Source organism: Melopsittacus undulatus, chromosome 10, assembly GCF_012275295.1.
Source record: "Melopsittacus undulatus isolate bMelUnd1 chromosome 10, bMelUnd1.mat.Z, whole genome shotgun sequence".
Taxonomy (NCBI): Eukaryota; Metazoa; Chordata; class Aves; order Psittaciformes; family Psittaculidae; genus Melopsittacus; species Melopsittacus undulatus.
In genome coordinates this window covers 2,194,554-2,215,124 of record NC_047536.1, presented here as the reverse complement: position 1 = coordinate 2,215,124, position 20,571 = coordinate 2,194,554, and the positions used below count along the sequence as shown (strand labels likewise).

The following is a 20,571-nucleotide window of genomic DNA, read 5'->3' as shown; positions in this document are numbered from 1 at the left end:
TCAATTTAATTGAATTCATATGATTTTAAAGGAGCATCTATTACCACTTACGGTGTTTCCTTATCAATTTAATCATAAGGGCCTTAGTTTGCTATGTGAGAAATTTCACACAGATGTCTTGGTGTCACTTTCCTTTGAAACGTTAACATTCCCAAAGTTATACAAGGGCTGTTTTGGAGGATGGACAATAGATGTTATAGAGGCTCTATCTAATTCTTATAGGTTAATGAAGAGCTGCAGGATTATGGTCTACACTTTGCAGCACATTGGTGGCATAGACCCAGCAGACTGGATTAGGAAAAAAGTGAATAAGTTTGAGGAAAATGTTGTATTTGGAGATTTCATGAACCAAATTCCTTTTCTTTCTAACAACAGTTCTGTAAGTTCTGTAGTAAGTTACAATGAATTTACCTTCCTGTGAAATGGCTATTGAAAATTCCTTTAAATACTTCACCTTTAATTCTGCCTAAATAGGCAAATCTTTTATTAATGGGGAAATGGCTCTTGCTTAATCTGGGATCTGCAGCAGTAAATATCTGTAATATTAGCAGAGTAATTCCATACACTACTATTCTAACACTTCTTTTTATGCTGAGCAGTATGAGAAAGAAATAAAGCTGAAAAGTATTTATTACAGTACTTGTTAATACAGGTTTTATTTAATTAATGAAGTAGATTCTGGACAAAATGTAGAAAGATGTTACAGTAATTAAACTAGTGTCACAGTATAATTAAAACCAGATTAATATTTGAGCTATGCGGTGGCCTTGGTAGTGTTTGTAGATGGAAAAAGAACCCCACTACTGAAACAAAGTGCAAAACACTGATGATACAGTTCATTACTGTGAAATGATGATGCTTGAAGGGCCTCTTCCTCATGAATGTGAGGATGGCTATACTGAAAGCATGTACGGCGTCAGATTAGTTGGTGTGCTATGGAGAAGCATGCTATTAGTACAGATGTAGTATTTTAAACATGAACTTTTGCTGGTAGTTACTAATGTTAGTAAAAGATTAGGTTATTTCTGATTTGGAAAATTTTGCCCTGGATGAATTCACTTCTTTAATCTTTTAGAATAGTTCTAGTTTAAGAAGAAAATAAAATCTTAATACTAATAGCATGATTAGAATGATATCAGCTTTATTGCTTGGGATTTTTATCTTTCAAATGCATTTGTAAAGTAAATATTCCTTATTGTTGTTAGCAAAACTTCCAAACCTCAGTATTTAAAGGATGATTTCAAATGGCAAAAGGATATCAACATTGTAAAATCCTATTTCTTCTAAATGTTACTTGAAATGTTTTCTCATGTATGATAGATAATGTACAAATTTAAATGGATATGCTGGAGTTATACGCTGTCAGGGGAACTGTGTTTTAAACAGTTAAAGTGGTGTCTTGGCCAGTCCGTAGACTATCCAGTGATATCAGTCTATTAAGAATCATCATTATTTCTCATTTCATAGAAAGGTGATTGATATAATTTTTTTTCTTTAAAATATTGATTTTAAAGATAGAGATCAATCAGTTGCATATAATTTAGTCACACAATTTTCCTGCTTTTTAATGAAAACTGGGACTAGTCAAGGTTAGTCAGATTATGATACTACACACAGCATTGTGTATTACAGCTCTGCCATGTGAAAGATGCCTAATTCTCCAAGTGGTTTTATAAATCCTTGTATTCTTTCAGAGTATTAATCTGTGTCACACTTCACCTCAATCCCATATCCCCATTTACTGTTTTCCTTGCTCGAGTGATTCTGTCCATTCTCCGAGATCTTCTGGAATTGCTCTTTGTATCTGTTGGTAGTGCTCGTCGCTAATTGCCTGTCATGGAAATCTCGGATCCCTGGAGCCTCTGAGGGTCACAGTGGGTAATTCAATCACACATGAGCTGCTGGGTTTCCCAGGCTGCAATCTCTTCTCACTGCTGTTGGAGCAGGAACCCTTCTGACAATATCCCCAGCCCAGGTCCAGTGTGCTGTCTCTTGTGCATGAGAGCTTCGGCTTTAACACACTTTAACCCAAATAAAAGTTAGCTATGTACATTAGCAAAAACTTAGTAGTTCAAATTCGGGCAGTGCTTATTTGTCCATGCTTTGGCTTGTAGCTTTTATAATGTGCCATGAATTGTGTGGCTGTTTCACAGAGCTCAGTAACTGTGGTTTCCATTCACCCTTTTGTATCTTTTAAATATAGAGGCTCACATTTTCCATATGATAACCCTCATTTTCTTCAGAGGCAGTTGAATCACTTGGTAGTTTCAGACAGTCTGCAGTAAGTGCTGTGTTCCTTCAAAAGGCAGGAGCAAATGGAAGTATAAAAAGTCACTTTGTCCAGGTTAAAATTGTCTCTTAAATCTGAGCTTGCGTTGTCTGACCTTTGTTCGCCATTCTATTACACGGTTACATGCCTAACACCTTGTTTGTAATACTAAGGAGGAAAAGATCTTCTAGAAGGGGTATGAACACTGACAAATAGAGATGGCATTTAAATCTGAATAAATGCTTCTGCTGGCTGAGACCAGTTTCTAAGTTCACCTGTAAGCCTGGAGATGCTGATCTGTGCTTGGGTAGCAGCGCTCTGTGTGTACGACTGCTCCATCCAGACGGCAGCGGGGAAGAAAGGAGAGCAGCATCCCATGTTCCTTCAGGAAGTGAAGCCTGTTCCGAATTACTGACTTTTCCTTTTGTTCTTTCTTTCTTTTTTCAATGTGGAATTATCATTTTCTCTGCACATGATTAGCTTTCTTCAGGCAAGGAGAGCCCATAGCAGGTTGGAACTAGATGATCTTCAGGTCCTTCCCAGCCATAACTAGTCTATGATTTTATGTTCTTCTCCACAAATGTTAGGTATGTCCCTTCTGTGCATTGCCTTCATCACAGGAGTTTTCAGAGGTATAAAAGTATGAGTTGAGCACCTGCCTTTGCCTTCAAGCTTCATGTGAGGTTTTCTCAAAACCTTAAGTCTTGTCTTGGAAGGAAGATGTTGTTTAGACTTGAAACTCTTAAATCTCTAGTCTCTGCTTAACCTCTCAGCAGGGGGCTCTTCAGAGGCAAAGAAAGAGAATTCCCATCTTGACACGTAAAGAAATAAATGGGAGGTGAAGGGTCTTAAAAACAGTCACACCTAATTTTAGTTCTGTTCATTTTGAGAAGCAATTCTCATGCTTAGAGCTTAATGCAGGACTGAATACTTTAGCCTGATAGATACCAGGAGACGTGAGCTCTGTTACAAAGAAGCATTAAATGTGTGGATGTCCCCAAATAATGTGGACATTTTCTCTATGTGGCACACAGAATCAAGGTGTGTATCTGATTAATATTTTCCCTATTTACTGTCATGCTTGGTGCATGTCTTCTGGGCATCCAGAGATGAGTTATTCACAGACTACACCTGGTTGTTAGCACCAGCTGACTGGACCTATAGAAATATGATTGTCATTATGCTTTTTCAACAAAAATCAATCTTTGAGTAGCATTTTGTTTTAAATCCAATTCACCTCATGTGAAACCCTTTAATCAGAAGACTTTGTGACTGAATACTGGGTTTGTTTGCGTATTTTAGTGTATTTGGCAAAACCCCAGTATTATAGTCTAACTCAAATAAAAATAAGCCATATATAGTGCTTTACTTCCCATAGAAAAAGAGGTGTTTCTCAAATTGCTGCGTTCTCTTTGTCATGCTAGCATATGACAACTTTATGCTTAATAAAGCAAAGTGTAAAGTACTCAGTCGTGCAACCAGCGTTATATTTAACTCATTTTAAGTTTATCCCTCCTGAAATGTAGCATTGTTTCTGGTTGAGCAATCAATTTTTAACAACCCACACAATTAACCAGGGATTTCAGAAACAGCCTCTCAGCAGCCACTGGTCCTCCCAGCAGTCAAAAATATATAGTTTTTAGCATCTATGCTAGGTGGTGGGAGAAACAGAGAGAGCATAAATATGTATGTCTATACCTATATACATATGTATGTATACTATGCATGAGGTCTTATACTACAGAAAAGTCCATTTTGGATTATTGTGCATCCTGGTATCTGTCAGGTTGAAGTAGACCTTACAGGGTGTGTGGGTTTTTATGCACATCGAGATCAGACTACATTAGGATACAAACTGCAAAGGATAAGTTTCCTGTAGTTGTCAAATACATACATATTCAAGATGCTCAATGTTAGTCAATCAAACTCAATCCTTAAAAGAGGTGCATAAAAATGATATTTGCTGTCTGTGCTTTATTGCAGTATAATAAAAGAGTTGTGACAAATGTCTATTTAGACCAAAACTTAGGCACAGGGAATAATTGGGTAGAAGTTGGTATAACTATACAAATATGTTATACTTGGCTGTAATGTATCTGCTATCTCTGTGTATATATTTAGTATTATTTAATAGCAGCCAGAAACTGCAATGCAATCTTGGTATCTTTGTGTATGATACTTTACACACATAGGACAAACCGTACATTTCTCACTACATCTACGGTTCATGTTGTGCAAAGGACAGTATAATATAGAGTCAGGAGCCTGCATCTGATTTTATGAAATGCAGATATTTCACCTCCACATAGTTAGGTAAATAATTTAATTTCTCTTAATCCCTGAATTTTAAACTGCAACTTACATCTTTAATTTTCGCAGCAAAAGAGACAGATGTAGCTGTGCTGCTGTATCACGTACATTGTAAAATGCATTGAAATCATGCACATGCAGGAAGACAAATGAGAGAACTCCATCCAAATATTAAATTACACATTTTGAAGCAAAATAGCATCTTAAGTGTATGTGTGTATAATGCTTTCTGTCACTGGGTTGCTCTCCCTGATGCAGTTAGACAGAATCTGTATTTAGTCAGAAATCTCTCAATAGAATGGGCTACCAGATGGGACCAGTAACAATGCAGAGAGGCATCGAACCACCACAGACATTTGGTGCTTAGAATAATAAAAAGACTATAAAATTAGATTAGTTGAGTCTAATTTGGAATTGGTGTATTCCCTGTGCGCTCTCACAGCTCTCGGGCAGATAAAGCCTGGAGATTTAGTACTGTCAGGACAGAGGACTCCAACTTCCAGTAAAAGAAAGAAAAGGCATCCTGGGAGGTCAGGGAGGGCAGCACAGTGACCTCCAATGATTTAGAGGCCTTTAGCTTAATGAAATTGTTTCGGTGACATGACGGTAAAAGCTCATAATGGATTGGAGGCCCCCATCTAATGCAATTACTGCCTTCTGCCTTTAAAGGGAAAAAAAAGCAGCACAATTAATATTTACTGAGACCTGCCAGGCTCCAGTGTGCGGAGCGTGCGGCGCTCTCCGGCAGCAGCCGCACCAGCGCAGCGTGGCAGCCCTGCGCCGGGTGCGAGCAGGCGCTGCGAGGGGGTGCAGGGACACCTCGGGCACGGGGAAGCCCCAGCCTGGTGCTCCCATCAGCTCTGCCCATCCCCGTCAGCCCTCATCCTCTGCCTTCCTTTCTGCAGGCAACTGGACAACAACCAGATCAGCTGCATCGAAGATGGAGCCTTCCGAGCCCTGCGCGACCTGGAGATCCTGTGAGTGGACTTGGTGCTGTGCTGGGGCGGTGGGGGGGCAGCTCTGCCTGTGCTGCAGTGCTGGGTGAGCCTGGGGGGCTTTATCCTTCCTTCCCACCTCACACCAGTAGCAGAGTGGGATCTGACGCTCCCCCCAGCCTGGGGTTACTGCTAATTAAACCACAATAGATGACTTCTGTGCTGCTGTTCCTGAGGAATGGGGATATTGCCGTGCTTGCTGCTGCGTGGAACAGATGGGGTTCAGCAGTATTCAAAGTGCATCCGATCTATGCTCTGCAGCCAGCAACCTGGGCAGCTCTGTGTAATGTTGGGGAGCGGATGGGTAACAGGTTCGTGGGGAACAATATCATGAGATATCTGACAATTGCCCTAGACAAAAAGCTGTTTAAAAGGTGTTTGGTATGTAAGAGGGAGGAGAGACAGGCGTTTGGCAGGCTTGTTCAGTGCAGTCATTGGCTTCTGGGGAGGATCCTTCTCTGAGGGCTGAAATAACACCACGTTGTGCTCTTCATGTACGGCAAACTTTACACATTGGCTGTTAAGGCTGCGGCACAGACCAGAAAAAAGGATTTGACAGTGAATGCTGACTCTAACAGAGAAAAAGCACATAGACTTAGAGCACTGTCACTGTAATGTAAAATCCAGTATTACCCAGAGCTCAGTATCTGAGTAGATTATTTGCTTACTACTAATAGTTACTTGTTCACTCAGAGACCTTTTCTGGAATAGGTTTTGACTATATGAACTGATACAAATCTTTCCCTGTTACCTGAAAGTTAATACTGCAAAGCTGGAAGTGTTAATACCTGTGCAAGCACACAGTCCTCAGCCAAAATGGAGAGGGAGCCGGGCTGGTAGGGAGCAGACACTCTCAGCATCTGAACTGGGGCTGGTCCAGCGCTGAAGCAGTGTATACTTCAATACAGCAAGGAGGGCCTGCTCAGGTTGCTGAAAACCTTGCCTTTAAGTCACAGAGGGTGAGATAGCGAATGTTACATGGTTAAAGGAAGCACCTGCCTCACACAGACCTGGCACCTGCAGACTCTAGACATTGCCTTTGGCTTCTAAAACCAGGCAGAATAACAGGCTATGTAGGCAATGCTGTGCCACACACCACAGTGGTTTGAAAACACAGCTGATGTTCCCCAAGGAAACATCCCCAAGGGCTCTACCTACTTCACACTGATGCTCAAAGGAGTTTTGCTGTCAGTTTCTGTGGAAGCGTGTTCAGTTTTCTGAGGGACCAGGGAGTGGTGGCTGTGTGTGTTTATCCATCACAGTCAGCTGGGACACTTTTGGCCCCTCTGTTTCCCAGGCTGGGATATTGCTATGGATCAGAGAGTGTGTGTTGCTCATACTGAGCTAACAGTAGGTACCTGCAGAGTTCCTTATCTGGCAACTTATGTTATCAAGAGTATTGTTTGATTTCTTTATGAATAGCACTTTTCAGGATAAGTAATGTGTTACCACTATGAAGTTTCACTTGTCTGTCAGATTGAGAAGTCTGCTGTGTGGGGAAAGACAGGCAGACAAGGAGAAAGAAATCATGTACATCTCTAAAATTGAGGCTTTTCTCTCTTTTTGCTATGCTGATTTTCCCTCTCTGCAATGAGTGAATCAGACAGACTGTGCTATGGCTTTCACTGAAATAGGCTGGATAATAAATGAGCCTTTTTTTGTAATATACAGAGTCTGCAGGCTATGAAAAAGTTGCTGGGAGTGCATTTCTTCACCCCAGAATGTAGTAAATGTTGAATTAGTTTATTTACCTCTCTGCTTTTAATCGGTTAATTCTATGACAGTTATTTGTGGGTGGGAGAAAAGGGGGATATATAAAATACATCCTAATCAGCCCTTTAATGCATTTTTAATTTTCAGCACAGACATACTGCTACAGGAAAAATCAATCTTATTTCTAAAAGATGAGAAAATAGATTGATAGTATCTATTTCTAGAGGTATTTTTCTTGCAGTCACAAAATGGGAGTTTTCTATTTCCAACCTAATCTGGTTTTTTTTCCCCAAGTTTTTCTTCAAAGAAAGTTTGAGTATTTAATCTCTCTATCCAAATGAATTAGCTTAATGCCCCAGAGAACATCATCTCTTTAGTTGTAAAAGTCAGAAATGTTAAAAAATTAAAGCAATTTGAACCATCAAAGCATATTAAGTGAAACTAAATTTCATCATTTCTGACCCACAATGTATTTTATGCAGATATGTTTTAACCTGTAATGCAATGTGTGGAAATATTTAATGATTCTGGCAAAAATGACTCTAATTGTCTGCTTGGAGAGTTTGCAAAGGTACCAAATGATGTATTTCTTCTTTAGCTTCCTGAAAACTTGTGCCCTTTCTGGTACCAAATGTTTCCACTTCTGCATCTTTTCTCTGCACACTCACCTGTCTACAGAGCTCTAAATTGTGCAGATAACTCAGGGCACCAAATGCTGAGCATTACTTGAACAAAACCCCAAATGCTTTCTTTCAAAGCATTTCGGTTTCTGGATTGCACTGTTCATTCACCTTGAATTCCTCAAAACCCATGAGTGCAAGGAGCTTGGTGATTTGGTAGGTGCAGGAAGGGGAGAAAGCTGCGCAGTTGTCCTTCAAAATGAAGAGCACTCCATGGTCCACGTTAGTTATTTCTTCTGTCAACAAGCTGTTTCCACTCACTACTGTTATTTTCTTTATCCACATTATGAATACATCCCTGTACCAACAAATAGCAGAGAGCAGAGATGGAAACAGGGCTGAAATTTGGGGCTAATTGCAGTACCTGACCTGGTGCAATGAGGTGCTAACCTCAGCTGGAGCTTGGACCAGCCCAAGGTGCTGACTGCAGCTCTCAGAGCACACACAGTCTTTTGGTCACTGCTTTGTTTATGAGCTTCCATATTCCAATTGTCCTAATCCCTGATCCTATGATCTAACCTATGTAGACCATAATGAAGTGCTACTGGTGACTGAGTTTTTGGTTAAAAAGCTGCAATAATGTTGACTATGAAGTGCTTTGGTGCCTTCTATTGATTGTCTTTGCCCCTGTAGCAAGGTGAAATGGTATCTGAGAAATCACATGCAGCACTGACATCCTTCTTAAACAGCTCCTGGTATTTGCAGTGGGACTTGGTTTGTTCATTTGTCAGATTTCCTGTATTATTTCCCATAAAGGTTTTGCCTTTAATATGTTCCTAAAATAAGGATTTTTCTTGCATACTTCCTCTCCCCCTTTATATAAGATGATAAAGCAGATTTCAGTGGGTTTCTTCTTGCATTCTGAGGCAGAGAAAGGTGTGTGCGACCACTGAACCAGTAACAATATAGAAAAGGGGCATGCTTTTTTGAAGGGGTGACACAAGTTATGGCCTGCTGGAGATGTGCAGAAAAGTAGAAGAAAATGAATGTGGAACTTTACCTAACTGTAGTGTCATTTTTAGTGGGAGTTTTGTGCTCTGCTTCATTTTTAGTTATGTCCTGTGGCATTAGCTGGCAATAACAGTATTATTGAGAAATATGTATTAGTGTAGAACTTTGACAGGTTATTAAAAAACCTCACAAAACCATACAAATAAACCCGAACTCCTCAAAATAATTGTGCTGTATTCCTTAACGCATGTGCAATACAGTGTTCATACCCTTTGTAGGCTAGAGATAAGCCCAGAACTCTATTTCCAAAGTCTAAAATTATGAAGCATAGGTGATAAAACTCTCTCAGAATTTCACCTTCAGTCTCTTAGGATACATGAATAAAAGGGATTAATTTGAAGGTGGTTCAGCAGGTTTGTTGGAACTGAATAAACTGAAGTGAATGGATGTGTTATTGGAAGGGCTGGACAACACTCGTGTTTTTAGGACCCATTGGACAGTAAGACACAGAACTCAATTTAGCAGAAAAAAGCCTTGATTTATTATTGGCTTGCCTCACTGGGGTAGCTCGAAAGCTGTGTGGTCACATGGTGGTTGCGCCATGTGGATAGAAGAGAGAGAATCAGGAGCTGCTGTTGGCAACTTAGATGGAGCGTTCTCCTGGGTTTATATTGTAAAGGTGGTTTCCATCCTACTTTGAGGGTCTGGAGCATGAACACACTGTTCATTGCAGATTTTCTGTAAAAAACAATTTCTGCACCCAAAAGATGTTCCCATACCACTAGCTAATGCTAGGAGGTCTGTGGAGAGTTTTCTGTTAAGGCAGAAAATGATTTCTTGCTGTATAGACCAAGTACGGGATGATCTGGGGGCTTGGTTGTTGTTAGTCATGTTAATTGTTGTGTGTCTTTCATATGTCTCAGCTTGAAAAATCTCTTTTCCTGAGTTTCACCCTCTTTTAAATGAATGAGCATCGATTCTGTCCTTGAGTCTTTAGCAATGAACTACACATGGAGGAACCAACCCTTTGGCTCTGAATTGTGGCAATTCACTCATCAGTAATATCGGTGCAAGTGCAGCCACTGAAATGTTCCCTGCAATTTTAAGTTGGGGCTTCAGTACTGAATGAGACCCAAATATTTGATCTAAAAGAAACAAGTTAGTGTTTGCATACTTAACCTTTTCTCTGCAAACATTTGTGCCTCACTCCTCTTCCTGCTCATCAAAGATCACCCAGCTCCAACCTCATGTGATGCTTTCCTTTGGTCTGTGCCTTGGCACAGGGGACCCAGCACGCTGTCAGACCAGTTGTGGGCTGCATCCCCTGGTCATTGTCTGACACATCAGCCATCCGAGCATTTTACAAGCAGAATAGGGTCATTCATCCTTACTTTATTCAATCCAATATGTTCCTCTTACAACGGATTCTGTTTCATAAAACATTTAGAAACCTGTGCAATTTGTGATAGAGATGTCGGGGTGAGCGTGCTTGTAATACACACTACCTTTAGTCATAGAATCTTTATTTTGTGCTACAGCCGCTGTTTAATTGTTCCCAGGGTTGCCTTGTGTATGCTGAACACTCGGCTATATAGTCAGTATTACTTATTTGCTGAATGCTATTCTGGGCATGTCTTAACTAGATAGAAGATTTGTATTTGCTTTCCCAACCTGGAGCATCAGGGAGCGAATGTCATGACATAATTCTAAATATATGAGATGCCATTGCTTAATGAAAGCCTGAAAATGCCACACAGATGTGATTTCCTCCTCTATTTTGCTGGAAATTACGGTCGGTTAAGGCAATCAGGGTCCAATTTGAGCTCTGTAAATTGGGTTCCTATAACCGATACCAAAATATCTAAATAGAATAATGAAAATGAGAATTCTATTTAAAATGTTGTGCATAGATGGTTTACTTGTTCATACTTGAGTACAGTAAAGTTAAAATTATTGTGTTTTGGGTTATTTTTTACCCAAGGATGTATGTTAGCTCAAATGTATGTAAATCAAGAAAATGGATTTAAAATCTTTGTTTTGCCAGCATGTACATAATATGTGCCACAGAACTGAACGGAGTAACCATTGGTAGGATATGAGTAATTGGAGTAGCTACCAGTTAGGTGAAATTAGATGAAAACCAAGGAGTTTGGCTTTTCTAAGGATATCCTCCGTTTTCTGTGTTGAGCCTGTACCCCAGACAATCAACTTGTGCCAGAAGAAGAAAACAGGTCAGTTTGGCAGTTGGGAAAGGGTGCATCCACAGTATAGAGGTATCAGTGGACAGATAGTAAATTCCAGTTTTCTTTACTCCATTACTTATTAGAATGTCCTGTATTTTATACCCTGCCCATTCTTTCTGCCTCCCGTATCACTGTAGGTCTTAAAAGGAGAAATGCTCCTGCGGAACCTGGCTGCTGTTATTACAAGGGTTCTGTTCTATAAATCAGTTGGAGATAAGATTAACTGCAGCAAGGGCTTTTTCTGGAGAACTCTTAGAAAGGCACTGCACACCCAGTGGACCCCAGTGACATGAGATGCACCATTTCTGTAAAGGATTGATGGAGGAAAGAGGGGGTACTTGCATTGTTGTTTGATAAGGAGTGTCTTTATTTGCTGATACGCATTGGTGGGAGATGTAGTGTCATTGCACAAGATATGGATCTGAAATCTGAGATAACCTCCGTTCTATAACATATTGCAAGATGTGAGGTTAGAAGTACAATACAGTGAAAGGAACACTATCCAGATGGCATTGTGGTGACAGGCTTTATATCAAAGACTAGCTGAGACAAAATAAGAGCGGGCAAGAGAGGGCCTCTGAAAACCACTGGTGCCTGCTACAGATGTAATGTACCTATGTCTGTATGGGGAGAATATATTTGCATAAATGCATTGATCAATGATTTTGCTAATCCTGCAGTATTCCAGGCATGTCCCAGCAAATGGATGAACACTTCTATCAATCCTCAGTGTGGGTGCCTAATTACATTATGTGTTTAGAAAAGATGGATTTTTCCCTTCCTGGAGCATATGTAGTGGTTGAGTGCTGTGCTCATTCACCTTTCCTGCTCTCATTAGGTTGGAGGCTTTTTCCCTTTCAGAATAGCCTGGAGCCATGCAGGCTGCAGAATGTACCAAGATAAGAGCAATGCCAGGTTAGAATTATTAGTTTCATGAATCACTGCCCAGTATGCTTTCTGAAGAAGCCTGGGTTTATGGCTTGTGTAGTGCAAGCCCTTCACTGGTGCTGCAGTCACTGCTCCGACAGGCTCCAAAGTCAAAACTCCAGAGACAGAGATTGCTGGCAAACCTTCTCTCCCATGATACTCTTTCATCTGCATGCTCTACTCATCTTGTGACCTGCCCTCCCTCACCTTTGACTAATACAGTTTCTTCACCAGCAGTATAAAAGATGTAGAACAAGCATTTTGACTGTTGAAAGTCAAATGAATGTGAACGACTCAATCCAGAGGACGCTCAACTGTATTATTTAATGCAGACACGCAGCTTGGCACCTTAACCAAAAGCTGAGCTGAAGAATATGATGGGAATAAAGCTCCTAGCAGATGAAGTTGAGGTGGGGACAGAGATCTGAGTGGAACTAACAAGTTCAAGGTAGATGAGTTTATGCCATGATTTGGAAGTCGCAGTTGGTTTGACTCCCCAGAGCAGCTGGATGACGATCCTTGGGTAGCTGGATGGAATCCCGTCAGCATCAATAAGGCCTCTTTGGCTGGGGAAGGAGGCTGCATGCCTGCATGGCACAGGTTTCCGTGGCACCAGTATCAAATATACCAGCATGTCCTCAGCCTGTCTGTGACACCCTTTGGGGTCCAGAACTCTTGGTGACTCTGGGAACTCCTGCCTGCTCCGGGGTCAGTCACCAAACATGACAAATTGAAACAGAAAATGTTTCAATGCACATAATAGTCACTGACTTTTCTCCGTGTGTGCAATTAAGGGTATTGTATGTGACCTATAGCGTGTGAATGGTTTGTCTTTTTCAGCAGTTGCTTTTGTCTCTCTGCTGTGCTGGTAGAACAACACAGACAAAGGCTTTGTGCTGCAGCCAGTCTGTGTATGACAGAGGACTCCAAAATCTGGTTTCTCCTGAAAGAGAGGGTACAATTATGATGGGAACTCTGTGTAGCAGAATTGTTGGTCTACCACTTCAAGCACTGTGTGAGATATTCAACCTTCAGCTGCAGCTGCTGGGCACAGGGTACCACTTATTAGCAGTATTCAATATTGTAGCTGCAACACTAATGTTGTGTCTGTAGTAAACTGGAAATCAAAACAATAATGAGTAGTTAGCTTAATAAGTGAAGTAGATAGTTGCATCTGCACCTGAAAAATGCATAGGTGGAGGCTTCTGATCAAAACTGATCAAAATCTAAACCAAATAGTGTTTTTTATTCCTGCAGTGCGCAAGGTTATACATGCAATGTAAGTATACATGAGTGTAAGTATGTATGATGAGAAAAGCATGTATACATGAGTGTAAGTATGTATGATGAGAAAAGCATGCATATTATGATTAAATCAGCAAAGTAATAGTAAAAACTTCTAAAAGGAATATGATTAGCATCAATTTCTTTACTTAGATATCCAGTTGTGTGTTTCAGAGAATAGAAAATTGAAGAGCTGCATTAAGGGTGGAAGTATAAAACAATTTCACAGTAATTTGAAGCCAAATAATTGTAATTTCTATGTTAATTTAGTTATCATAAATGAAGCAATTTCATGTTAACCGGTTTGATACTTCTGAAGCAGAATTACATTTCTTAAGTTTCTGTTTTGGGGTGAATAATTCAAACACATTGTTTTAGTGTGTACAAGTAGTGGATGACATCTGCAGGTCCTTAGAAACAAACACTGCAGGATCATCCAGAAACCTTTGTTGTGCTGTACCATGTTCCTCTTGAGTACTTTAGGGATATCTCAGGCAATAGCTTAGCCAGGTGAAAGAGTATCAAATGTGGTGGCTACATAAAGGTATTGAAGGAAACAACAGACAGTAAATTGCACTCATCCCTCTTGTGTTCACAGTGCTGGATGGTGTGAGGTGTCTGTGGTTTGCAAGGGCCAGACTGTGGCTGAGACTGGGGTTTATCTAAGGGTCAAATAGAAGAGAAAACTGTGGAAGTTGGGTTGGTGGCTGTGATAAAGTGATGTAGGAGCATCTACTGAGCGAGGTCTTTGTTCACCAAGCTGGGGATTTAGATTTGCTTTCGCATCTTTTGCCATTAGATTCTTAGACTGTGTCTGTCACTACAGGTGCTTTGTGAGGAGAAGGGAGGGTGGGGAAAGAGGCTCTTGTCCATGGCTTTCAGCTTTGGACTTGGCTCCTGTGATAAATAAATTGCCGCAATGCAGCATCTCTGCGACGATGCTTGAAGGCCGCTGAGAAGCCCCTGTTGGTGCAAGAGGAGGCTTGGGCTGGGCGGGCTCTGGGGAGGGGGTAGTCCCCTCCGCGAGCACCCGAGCTTCTGACTGGCTCCTTGGGCAATTTCAGTCATGTCTTAAAAGGGTTGGGTCCGGTTTATCTGCAAGGCATCCCGTCTTCCCATACACGCCAGGGCGGTAGCGATCAGGTGAGGCACTTCAGCCAAGACTTAGGCTGAAGCAGTCAGGACAGACCATCCACAATGGCAGTTAGGTTTTGTTCTGTATGCAGGCAGATAGGACGGAGAACAACTGTATGACTCCTTTTATTTAGCTACTTCTTGCGCTTGTAGAACATTCCTGAACAGAGCGTGAGGGCTTCGATTCTTTTTCTGTGTATATTTTATTTTGCACTTTCTTTTTACTCTGTGGACTGAACGCAAATGAAGCACTGTGAGTATTTGCTATTCGAATTGTTATGGTTTCTTAGCTATATTGCATACGCATGCATGAATATAAGCAGATATTGGTGGTGTTTGGGAGAAATTTAACAATTGGAGAGGTGCTTTTAAACATATTGACCTTCCTCTTGCGCGATGCACGCAAGCGCTAATATATTGAAAGAGAATCCTGATGGAAAGCAGATCCCCTTCCAGTTTCACCAAGAAACATGTAATTGCCCTTGTCTAGGAGCTAAGTGTTGTCTTTGTTCTTTCAAAACATTTCTTTCCTCTATGAATGTAACTTTTCCTTAGCAACTGTTCATACGTGCAAGTCTAAGTTCACAGAATGTGTATATCGCACATTCCCTTTTTTATTCATGTGGATTTATTAGTCTATATATTAGCCTTCATGTCCAGCATGTATTCATTGCAGGTAGATGCAGCACATACTGCTACAGTATAAAATTACTTCACAAATGTGGTCTGTATCTCTTGCATTCTGGGGAGGCATCTTTGGCAGTTAAAGGTGAGGTTCCCTCTTTAAAAGCTTTGTCGTTCCTTTCTTCTGCTGCTGAAAGCTAAGAATTGCCTATGTGGTTCCATGCCACACCATGCTGATCACACCTTTCAGGGCATCTTCCCGTTCCTCTCTCCCAATGGCCCTGGGAGCCAGCAGCACTGAGACACTGGGCTCCTGAAATTAAGGGGCTGCTCTGGCAAGAGGAACAAGTGGTGTTATTTTGCCTGCAGGACCTGGTAGGTCTGCCATGGGAGAGGAATAGGAACAAGGGGCTCGGGCAGCCCACTCTCCATGGTTGCCTGTTGCCACGCTTCTTAAAGACTTCAGCAAAACCCTTGGCACTTATAGCAGCTACTCAGGCTGAACTGCTGCAGTGCCATTTCTATTCCTTGTAATATTTATACAACAGTAATAGACATCATCTCAAGCCACTGCCTGCTGCATTACTGGGTTTGGCCAGCTTGTCTCTCCCTTGGTCCTAGTGGCCACCATGGGACCTGCAGGAATCCGCAGTGCCGCATTGCGGCATTTGATGAAGTCGCAACAGGCTGGCACAGTGACCTCCCCAAAGGGAGTGAATATTGTCACACAGCCCCTTACAATGTCACTTCCTCCAGCTCTGAAAGGACAACTAATAACTATCCACTTGGAATGGCTTTTCTGTCCTGGGGTGTGTTACACTGTCAAGTATGAAAAGAATATGTTCATTATGGTAGGGAAGTCTATCAGAACGGAGGCTTTTGCTGTAGGGTTATAGCATTAAGGTTGCACTGTACTCAAATTAAAACAAAGTATTGAAGAGTTATATTGTTCCCCTCTGATCCAGATTTAATCACTTTCTTTAGAATTTCTTTTAGTGTAGTCCTGTAAGAAAACTGCAGCACTCAGCTGACTTAATGCTGAAACCTTTTACTTGGAAATCATCATTCAGTAACTTCAGCCTGAACAAATGGCACAAGTTACTTGTTCCTTTCAAATTATGGAATTGGACTGTGTTAGTTTGAATTGGATTGTGTTTATAAGACTGCTTTAGCTTCAGAAAGGACTAAGCAGAAACAACTGCTCAGGCAGGAACCTGAGAAAGCTGTTGTATTTTGCTCAAGTACTGTTGCGTCAAACTTAAGGTTTGTATGATCTGACTCTTGTTGATTCCTTTTCATCCTTTCCATGAATACACTCTGGAGGCTTTCAGCCCTCTGTATGCATCAAAAACTCAATCCAGTTTCCATTGATTTTGGCAGGAGTAGCACAGAATGCATAAACTACAGTACCTGATGTACATGCAGTTGGGTAACACCAAAAGAGAGATCACTGTATAATCTGGGAAAGAAATAAAGGAAATTCCTATTATTAATTTAATTATATTTTTCATTGAACAAGAGGGTTTCAAATGAATCTACAAAGCACAGTCTGGGTGAGTTGAGATTTATTCAATTATATTTTTGATCATTGTGGATCCTGTGAAAATCTGCACCTAAATAAATAGATTGCAGGGACTAGATTCGGACCCTGCTGGAATCAGCAGCAGGGATTGTTCTGAGTTCAGTGGACACTGGTCACCGGGATGATGATAATTGGACTTGTTCCCAGTGATTCTAGGCAATAGTATCAGCCCTGGAAATCAGCTGCCATAGAGAAACATCAAAACCACCCTGATGATGTAGAGCATTTATTCAGTGTTTGCACAAATACTTCTCTTTCTCATAGTCCAAGTACTTACAGAAATGTATAGATGTAATTGGGACATAGAGCCACAGCAGCCATTCCCAGGACATTGTACTAAAAATGTGCAGCCTTTGGGCAAAGACTTGAGTAAATCCCATGATTCATAAAAACCTAAAGGCAGTGTTTCTGGGGCCATATGTGAGTTTAGAAAAATTACTCATTGGAGATTCCTTCATTTAAAAATAAAGCAGTGGGAGAATAATTCCAGCCTGTGTTCTTTTCTCTTTGCACCAATGCTTTTATAGCTGAAATTTCCATTCAGGCTGAATTGAATTTATATTTTCTGCCTAGAATTAAAGTGTCATGTAAAAGATTGAAAAGCTGATTGAAATTTCTCCAAAAAGCTTTTTCAACTCTCTCTGGGCATAGGCGTTAGAAAGAATTGGGGGCTACAGCGGGTACCTGTATTTTATACAGCTGATAGAGGCAATTTGATTGTGTGGGAAAATAGATATGTCTTTCTCTATGTAAAAAGAGCAGCCTTCCTTGAGGGCAAGCAGTAAGGCATTTCATGGAAGACCATGTGAATGACATTCTTGACTTAATATCTGACAAAGTTCACAACCTAAATGAATCGTGTAGCCTCATTCTCTGTATAACCTTTATTATTTTTATTTCATATTACCTTGGCTTAGCTCGTTTTATTTTATTCTATTCTATAATTCTATTTTCTACTTTATCTTGGTTTAGCATATGTTATTTATTTGCGTGTCAGTGTAAGTAAGTAAATTCAGGCATAATGATATGTACGTGCACTTTCAATGTAAATACAGGTCTAAAGATAACATCAGGAAGGTTTGAGCATCAGTCACCAGCATCCTTAATTTTACCACTGCTTATGTACATATGACAATGCAATCTTTGATTGTACAGGCCTGTAGGGTTTTTTTTTATGGTCTCTTCTAGCTATTTGCACATATTCCTTGTCCCAGTCTCTTTGCCCAACCATTTTCTTAGCTGCGGGGCCTGTCGCTCCCCCTCCTCTGCCCTTAGCCTCAGCTCCTGACCTTGCCAGTCCCGGAGACTCCAGCCAAGGCACAGCCCATCTCTAGAGAGAGTTAATGCAGCAATTACAGGACTTCAGTTAATATGCCCTGAAGTGATCACTGTGGGCAAATGTGATCACCCTGCTTCTTGCCGGGTGACAAAACAGGCATTTTAAGCAAAGAATTAGTTATTAGAATAACCCAGTTTCCCCAGAGCTTGATGGTTTTGAAACTAATCTAATTCCTTCAAGGAGGAAAAAGAAAATCTGCCGTAAACATCTGGCCTTTATAAGCTGAAATAGTTGAAATCTAAGTTATTTGCAAATTAAACTCAGCCACAGAATGGGAAGAATCAGGCAGCTGTACAGTGAACACTGCTGGCAGGTTTGAGCATCATTCCATGGTAAGATTCTTTATTTTATTTCTCATACATTTCTAGAAAAAACATATTCTTTCCTCTGTATCCTTGAGACTAGTGATGTTTCTAATGTCAGCTTCCCACGTTAACAGTGCTAGAGCCTCTCTGCTGTGACAAGAACGTACAGGAACCCATGAGCAAGACTAGTACTGGAACAGAAACCACAAACCAGCAACTAGTTATTGTTATTTATTTCAGAGGATTTTACATGTCACCTGGAGACTATTTAGAAGATTATTTGCCTGGGCTAACATTGTGTTTAAAAATAGCCCTTGCACAGTGCCAGCTCATTTCAGAGTTGGGTACAAATATTGAGACAAAACCCCAGCTGTTGCTGTTCTTGCTGCTAATTCAAGGTGTCAGATCAGAGCTCTTCTAAGCTATGTCAGTGAATAAGATCCATTGTGAGATCATTATGTTTTCTAACAGTGGAGAGTAATGGATTGATCAGTGCAGGATCAGTTGCTTTTATTATATACCCGCATGGCAGCCATGGGCTTTAACTTTAAGAGTCTATGGGAAGATCAAAGGATTGAGTACAAGAACCACTCAGGACTCACCAGAACCCTGTAGAGATCCAGTTGAGGTTTGAACCTTGCATAAGGAGCAAATCGTGGATGCCTTGAAAGTCAAGGGTGAGGCCTGTGCTCAGTGCTGAGGGATGGAGTGCCAAAGCCATTTTGCTTCTTCATCAGAGGCCAGAAGAAACAGTAAATATTTAATTTCATGCAAATTCCTTCTGACCTGTGTCAAAAGCATCTCTTTACAGCTATTGAAATTACAGCTCCTTCTACCCTACCATCTCAATGGTAATTACAACCATTAATTACAGCAGTGTATCAAATCCAGCTCTTGGTTTTATTGCTAAAAATGTATCTAGATTCACAGTTGATAAAATGCCCCTGCTGTTAGTTACATGAGGTGGGACACAAGGGCTGGAAGGGGGTTGAAGTGGTCCTGTTTTCTCCCAGCCCAGGGCCAGGACCGCTGGGTTCTGTGTCAGTCCTACCAGGGATTCGATCAGTCTCTTGTCACTGCTAATGCCTGTACACCCTGTAACAGGGGGTTTCTGTATTTTTCCTGTAAGTAACGTAATCAGACTTCCCTCTTCTGAAATTTAAACCTGTTAGTGCTTTGCTTAACCCTTTTTGAATACAAGGAACAGAGAATTTGTTTTCCCTTTGCAATGGCTTTTTATGCAGTTGGAGAGAGGTTGAAGAGCAAGTGCCGTGAGTCTGCTAATGCAGAGGTCTAAGGTTCTGTCACTGTTAGTGTTAAAGTTTGCTGCTAATGCAGTCACCCAAATCCATGTTTCATGTCTAGTATTTCAGACAGACCCCAAGATCTCTTCTTTATGTGCGTACTGATGGAGGTGTCTAATGTGGCACAGAGTCAACACATTCAGTCCACATGTACCCTGTGGAAAGGTTTCTTCATGTATTTTCATTCAGCAGCACTCCACTGCTCCCAGAGCCTTGGGGTCTTGCAGAAGTTGTCTCTGTTTCTGCTGGGCCAGGCTGTGGTGTTCCCTCCTCAGCCACACTGGCAGTTGGGGCTCTGATGTTCAGTCTTTTCTGCATCCGTTCACCCACTTCTGAACAGAAATAACATTATCGAGAAAACTATTTACATGAGAGGCTTAATTATGCTTGAAGATGCCTTGGTTAAGGCTTAATAAATTTTCCAGTCTCATTTACTGATGTATGGTTGCACTGGGGATAGGAAGCCTGGAAACTATGGCAGTTGTGGGAGAAGCAGTAATCGGGGAGTATGACGGTAATTCACTCTTGGGAATGTTACCAGCCTGCAGACGCCCCATTTGCAGTATCCATTGCATGCACATAGATAATAATCTTACATTAGGGCCAATTACATGGTGTTATGGACACACAACACACAGATTCCATACGCAGCCAAGGAGCATACAGTGATAAAGCAGTGCTGTAATTGAAGGAGACAGAAGGAAATGTTAGGCTTGTTAGTGCACCAGCGACACAGTGCCTGCGATGCCTGCTCCCACCAGCCTTGCCCACCCGCTTCTCTGCTGCTTTCCAAGCCCCACTTTAAGAATACAGGTTTATCACAGCGTGAAGCAACTCAGCACCTTGTTCTTTCACAATGTGTTGAGAGAGTTTTGAGCAGGAAATGGACATCATTGTGTAACTTTAGAGTC

The 20,571-nt window shown here is 41.1% G+C and overlaps 1 protein-coding gene across 2 annotated transcripts in view; it reads left to right on the top strand.

The window, feature by feature from the left end:
- Nucleotides 1-20,571, top strand: part of SLIT3 (slit guidance ligand 3) — a 499,607-nt gene that overhangs the window by 275,518 nt on the left and 203,518 nt on the right. For both annotated transcript variants that reach the window (XM_034066703.1, XM_034066702.1), the window contains exon 7: nucleotides 5,485-5,556. In XM_034066703.1, coding sequence (XP_033922594.1) covers nucleotides 5,485-5,556 — 72 coding nt within the window. The remainder of the gene's footprint in view (nucleotides 1-5,484; nucleotides 5,557-20,571) is intronic.